The sequence below is a fragment of the Bicyclus anynana genome, chromosome 25 (assembly GCF_947172395.1).
Source record: "Bicyclus anynana chromosome 25, ilBicAnyn1.1, whole genome shotgun sequence".
Classification (NCBI taxonomy): Eukaryota; Metazoa; Arthropoda; class Insecta; order Lepidoptera; family Nymphalidae; genus Bicyclus; species Bicyclus anynana.
The window spans coordinates 7,899,052-7,906,294 of NC_069107.1; the positions used below are offsets into that span (position 1 = coordinate 7,899,052).

At 35.1% G+C, this 7,243-nt stretch overlaps 1 protein-coding gene across 1 annotated transcript; it reads right to left on the reverse strand.

The window, feature by feature from the left end:
- Positions 1 to 331: 331 nt before the first annotated feature.
- On the reverse strand, positions 332 to 1,752 carry LOC112048246 (facilitated trehalose transporter Tret1-like). The gene has a single exon (XM_024085713.2). The coding sequence runs from the start codon at positions 1,744 to 1,746 to the stop codon at positions 526 to 528; it is 1,221 nt and encodes a 406-aa protein (XP_023941481.2). The 5' UTR covers positions 1,747 to 1,752; the 3' UTR covers positions 332 to 525.
- Positions 1,753 to 7,243: the final 5,491 nt, after the last annotated feature.

Here is a 7,243-nt window from a genome sequence, read left to right on the forward strand (position 1 = left end):
AGTCAGGTCATCTCCTCCCGGTCATCAGGTATCACGATATATCACGATCAGATAAATATACGCTTACGGGCCTCGAGGCAGACTTTGTTGAAAAGTTTTTGTATCCAAGGTCTAGATGGCCTGTAAAGGCAGGCGTCCACAGATTCACATTCTACGTATCGGTCGCATCGCATCAAACGGGTTTCTTATTTTCCGTACGTTGCGATTCAGATGGTGTGAATCAGTGGATGCACTTGTCTGACTTTCTACATAAAGAATACTAAAATCCGTTTGATGCGATGCGTCTAATACGTACAATCCGGATCTATGGACTGCCTTAAATGCCTGCCAACATATTGCTCATAATGTATGGAATTGTCCCACCCCTGTGTGGTGCTTACAGTTTTACACACTAGCGCATTTTCTGTCAACTGTTTACTGTCTAACGCTTGTCCGTATACCTTACCACTATATCTAAAGCCAGACAGACTTCCAAAAGTAGACAAACTATTATCACAACTAAAGATATTATGCTAAAATTCACCATTACTCGATTAATGGTTTCTCATTTAAATAATACTCATTAAAGTTGGACTGTTTAACGCCTTTCATTTCGTTTTCTATTTCTTGCAAAGTCTTATCCTTAGTTTCGTTTAATATAAAATATAATATCAACAATCCGACAACCACGAGGAGTGCATATACGCCAAAAGTGCCTTCAACGCCTGTCCTCTCCATCAAAACAGGAGTTAATTTCATAACAAGCGCATATAGAAGAGTAAAAACAATTCCCGTAGTACATGTCCCCGTACCTTTATGCTCTAAGGGAAGTACTTCGCACATTATCGCAAAACATACCGGAACAACACCCACGTTAACAATAAAAACATTCAATAGAATAACTAAAGGAGTCAACCACGAATAGACAGATCCCCCAATATCAAAATGAGATTTCAAAAATGTTATCAAACTTGTCAAACACATCAAAGATGCACATATTGTGCCAGATATAAATAGTAGTGTTCGTCTCTTACAACATCGGATCACAAAACACGATATCATTAAAGCAACAAAAGTTAAAGCATCAGAACCTATTGTACAATACAACGCAACTGATTTGTCTTTAGTGACTTCAGTCAAAATTTGTACAACATAAGCCAACATATAGTATCGACCACTTGCATCTGTTATAAGTGTTAATAAAGATACAATTATAAATGGTTTCACGAAATCTTTTTTAAAGAGTTTTCTGACCGCAGTGTTAAAATTATTTTTATCCATTGCTTGTCTACTTTCCATTTGAGAAGAAACTAATTGCTCTAAATCTCTCTTGCTTTTAAGACCGTCTCCATAAAGCCATTTATGGGATTTTTCACATTCGTCATACTTTCCAATCAAGGCCAAATACGACGGACTTTCAGGCCATATAAAAGTAAACATGATTGCGATAGCATTTGGTATAATCGCAAAAGTAGCTATCTGTTTCCATGTCCAGCACAAAGCCAAAGAGTGACACATTAATGATCCTATTGCGACCAAACATTTCTTGATTGTGATAAAGTATCCTCGTCTTTTTGGATGTGAATATTCTGCAACCATCATCGCTGAAATGAACACTTCACACATTGGGATTCCTTGCATCAATCTAGCTGCGTATAAACAGGGTACGTTGTTTGCAAGCACAAACAAACTAAACCCGAGAGCAGCAAAGAAATTTAATCCGATGTGAACGAGTTTGCGGCCGTAAACTTGCATTATATACGGCATAAAGCAGAATCCTATAACACCTGACCATCCATTACTGCTTGCTGAAAAAGAAATAGAAACATACTTAATAATGATGGAGATCGTGGAGGCAGCAATTGACTCACTGACGCAAATAATAAAACTAGGTAGAGGCTGGAGGAGGTCTATGTCCACTGGAGGGTCCTTACTAGTTAAATAAATTTAATTTCTTAAAATGCACACAACTGAAAAGTTGGAGGTGCATGCCCTGGACCAGATTCAAATCTACGTCCTCCAAATCGAAAGCAGAGGTCATATCCACTGAACTTCTTAAAAAAGAAGCCCAATCCTGTTTTTTTAAAGTCGTTTTTTAGTGTTTGTTACTTCATAACTTCGTCAATTCTAAACCAATTTATTTTTTTAATAAATATTTTTTTGTTTGATACTTCGAGATTAGTTCCATTTAATTTTCATGAAAATCGGTTAAGTAATTTTGTGTTAAAATTAAAAGGACGAAATTGCTCGTACTGTGGCGCTTTCGTTCACTATGCTAGGACACACTAAAAACAGAAAAATAAAATATTTTTAACAAAAAAATTCAAGCGTCTTCAAAATCACAAAAATAAATTAAATAGCGAAAAATTACATCGTATGAACGGTTTTGTTTTTTTTGTGATTTCGAAGTCGGATGAATTTTTTTGGTATTTTTTTTTTATATTAACCTTAGTTTCGTGAGTTGTAATTCAAAGTGTCCACAAGCATTGCTAATAATAATGTATCACGACTTCTCTGAATAATTTTTGAACTGTTAAAAACACTCTGAAATAAGCTCTTGTTTATTTGTTTGTCTAAAGTCTTGTTACAAACTTCGTCAACACCGAGATTTGGTGAAATTAAAAAAAAATAACTTCATTTAACTTACCAATCCATGAAGCCTGATCAGCAGTCACATATATTCCAGTGCTGTTTGGTGACGATATGGCTGGGTTCAGCACTGCCGGGAAGGACAGCATGAAACCGGTACCAAGGGAAAGCATACAATTGGCGAAATGCACGACACACTTGAACAAAATTATTTTATTTAGAAAAAAAAACAAAAGCACAATTTTGAAAACTTAAAAAGCTTTAGGTACAAGTATCTACATTTATAATAAAACTGTAACAAATCCAATTCTATACATGAAAGAAGGAATGAAAATATTTTAAAAACTTTTGTTTGGTTTCGAAAATAATAATTTTTTTTTAATGGGGATGATGACTAGGTTCGAATGTATTAATTTTTCGGGTAAATAAGGTCAATGTTAACTAATTTATACATAAAAAGAAAAGATTGTCTGGATATTGGATACTGGAAAATAAATAAGATTATAAAATTTCAATACATGAACTATGAACATAAACGCACAATTAACAAAGTTATTAGTAACTAGCGGACGCCCGCGACTTCGTCCGCGTGAAAGTCGTTGTAAACTTTCAACTACCCCTATCCTACCCTACCCTAACCTACCTCTACCCTACCCTATAGCAACCCTACCCCTACCCTACCACTACCCTACCCCTGCACTACCCCTACCCTACCCTACCCTACCCCTACCCTACTCATTAAGGCTGCACTTCTTTATTTATTCTTCCCACCGCGAGTCGCGTCGAGCGCGGCAACCGTTACACAAAAATGATCCTTAAAGCATGAATTAGTATTCACGCGCGATGGCTTAGCGTATTTCATGTATAACTTTGGTGTTTCTTTACCGATTTTTATGATTCTTTTTTATTGAATAGGTAATAATGTTAACTTTCTTATTAGGGATGAGTAATGAGTGTTATAAACATAAGAGTAGACAAATATAATTAGAAAGCTCCGAACTGCTAAGCTATCGGGAGTTACACGTGTTATTGTAAGTCAACCATAAAAGATAGACATATATATGCTGTTGTGTTTTTATAGATAATTATAAGGAGAACATTTCCGTCATACATGATTTCTATGTAGCTTTAACCATTAAGGCTGTACACGCGACGGAAGCTTAAAAAATTTAGTAACTTCTCCCGTTTCCTCAACATTTCTCTTCACTGCTCTGCTGCTATTGATCGTAGCGTAATGAAAAGTATACTATAACCTGCCCAGGAGTATGTAGCATAATTGTACCAAGTTTCGTTAAAATCCGTCCAGTAGTTTTTGTTTCTATAAAGAACATACAGACAGACAGACAGACAGACAGACAGACAGACAGACAGACAGACAGACAGACAAAAATTTTACTGATTGCATTTTTGGCATCAGTATCGATCACTAATCACCCCCTGATAGTTATTTTGGAAATATATTTCATGTACAGAATTGACCTCTCTACAGATTTATTATAAGTATAGAAGATTTTGTTTGAACGCCCATACAAATCTAACAATTATTATGAACCTACGACGTCATTAATTCGTGCCATTTAGTATGGGGCGTTTTTCAGGGATCCGCGGCAGCGCCGCAAATCTGACCCTTTAAATTCCTGTAGCTCCGAAAGTAATGATCGCAAATACCCTGTTACTTTTACAAAATTGCTGTTCTATTAGCATACTCCTAATTTACTCTATATTCATTTAAAAAAAATTGTCATCATCCCTATTCCTGGACATTTTAAATTTTCAGACACGTGCCATTTTCAAAATTGCAAATTCAATTATAACCAACATACCTGCCTCAAGAAATAAATATCACAAACACAACCCATGTTTAACATTGACTAAAGCTATCTTCATTTAGAAATAATGAAACACCAAATAAGCTATTTTTTTTAACTTAAATCATTTTAAACGTGTCTTTCAATGACATATTATCGGCACAATATGACATTGTGAAGGATATCAGCTTACAATACGTAAATACCGTAACGCAGGTGATCTATTCAAAAGATGTTTTGTTTGTTCAAGTGGAAAAATTTCAAGTTAATGGCACATATATTTTTAGTACCTAGATAACATGAAGTTTTATTATCGCGATCACGAACCAAAATAGCTGTCGTATTTGTAGAAAATAATATTTATTTTACCTTAAATTATCATGATAAATATTACCTTTCAACGCCAGAAGCCTGTGCTTAGGAGTGCGTAGAAATATTGTCTATTGGGATAGGCATCAAGCCTAATACCTCTCGCATATTTACGCTTGACTCCTTCAAAATTACCTAAAATTCGTTTTGATATTTGTTTTTTACCATAAATCCTTTACAAATAAGGCAAAATCACCAAAAATATATTTCATAGTTGTTAAATATTAATAATTGAAATGTAGTTTTTTATCGAAAACGAGCATTTTAAATAATGTATGTACTTGTCCTTATCTTGATTATGCAACTACAGATCAAATTGAAATTAAACCAGTCTAAGGGTGCTTTTCCACCAGATATGTTCTATGCAGCTATGCTGCGGAGATGTGAAATCTACGCTACAAAAATATGTGACCGTTTCCACCAAAACAAAGCTATGTAGCTGTGCGAGGAAGATGCGCTATAAAGATGCGCCGCTGCAAAGTAGGTGCGCGAGAAAGATGCGCAGTTTGAGCTACGAGTAGTCAGAATCAATAGCAGGCATCCATAGCACGCATCCATAGCACGCATCCATAGCACGCATGCATAGCACGCATGCATAGCACGCATGCATAGCACGCATGCATAGCACGCATGCATAGCACGCATGCATAGCACACATCATGTACACAGGTAATGGTGCACAAAGCGCACCAATTAATACGATTGGTGAATACCAAAAGCATCCATAGCAACGTAGCGTAGCACATCTCTGGTGAAAAGAACCCATCCCTTAAACTGATATTTACATTTGTTAAATAACATAAGTTCGGACATTGATGACATTGATTCGTTCGTAAATGTTGAACCCAGCAATATACGAAAAATGGTCAATCTCTTTTTACGTGTAAAAGTATTAAAAGAAGACATCTTAAACAATAAATTCAATCATATTTTATTTAATATTATAAGATGTCTTTATTGTCAAAATTAAAATCACAAAATATTATACAAAACAAAAGCTTTTACGATCCGATTAATGGTTTATCGTTTAAATATATATCACAATTCGACTGTTTGACACCTTTGATTTCCTTTTCTATATCTACCAGAGTTTTGTCTTTAGTTTCATTTAATATGAAATACAAAATCACTAAACCGACAATCATGATAAGCGCATAGATACCAAAAGTGCCTTCAACACCAGTCTTCTCCATCATCAGTGGAGTACATTTCATAACCAGAGTATACAAAACAGTAAAAACGATACCCGATGCACAAACACCCGTACCTTTATGTTCTAATGGGAATATTTCACACATTATTGCAAAACTCGCAGGTATAACTCCAACGTTAGCAATAAAAATGTTTAATAAAATTATGGAAGGTGTTAACCACCAATGTATAGATCCTCCGATATCATAATGAGATTTCACGAATGTTATTAAGCTCGTTAAAAGCATCAAAGAAGCACAAATTGCTCCAGTTACGAACAGTAATGTACGCCTTTTAACAAATCTGATTACAAAACTAGACATTAACAAAGCGACAAAAGTTAACATATCAGAACCTATTGCACAATACGCAGCTATGTATTTGTCGTTCGTGACTTCAATCAGAATTTGTACTACATAAGCAAATGTATAATATCTTCCGACTGCATCAACCAACATTGTTAATATAGACACAATTACAAATGGTTTGATGAAATCTTTCTTGAGCAGTTTTCTGATAACAGTCTTAAAATTATTTTTTGTCACAGCCAATCTCTTTCGTTCCATTTGGGTAGCTACTAATTGTTCCAAATCGCTCTTACTTTTCAGACTATTTCCAAATAGCCAGCTGTGTGATTTCTCGCATTCATCATATTTTCCAATCAAAGCCAAATACGATGGACTCTCCGGCCAAAGGAAAGTTAAGATCAGTGAAACTGTATTTGGAATTACTGAAAAAGCAGCAACCTGTTTCCAGTTAAAACGCAATGCTAGAGAGTGACTAATTAGCGAACCAATTGCGCTACAACTTTTTTTTGCACTTGTAAAGTAGCCTCGTCTTTTTGGATCTGTGTATTCTCCCACCAACATAGTTGTAATAAAGACTCCACACATTGGAACTCCTTGCACTATCCTCGCCACAAATAAGCACGGCACGTTATCCGCTATAGCGAAAATTAGGAAACCGAGAGCAGCTAGGAAATTAATTCCCATAAAAACAAATTTTCGGCCAAACATCTGCATGATGTTCGGTAACAGAAAAAATCCCACAACGCCTGAAAACCCATTACTGCTAGCTGAAACAAATAATAATGAAAACTATTACATAAACAAAACTGTGTATTAACAGTAGATCATAAGACGGTTGCATAATAGTAGACAGCAAAATAGTTTTAAAAGAGAAAAGTATTTTAATTCCAAAGTGAATCACCGTTTTATACTCCTCTTTAACTAATCGCATGCAATAAATGCAATTTATATTAAGTATAAAGGTATATTTCAAAAAACTTAAACTATAAACTTATGAAA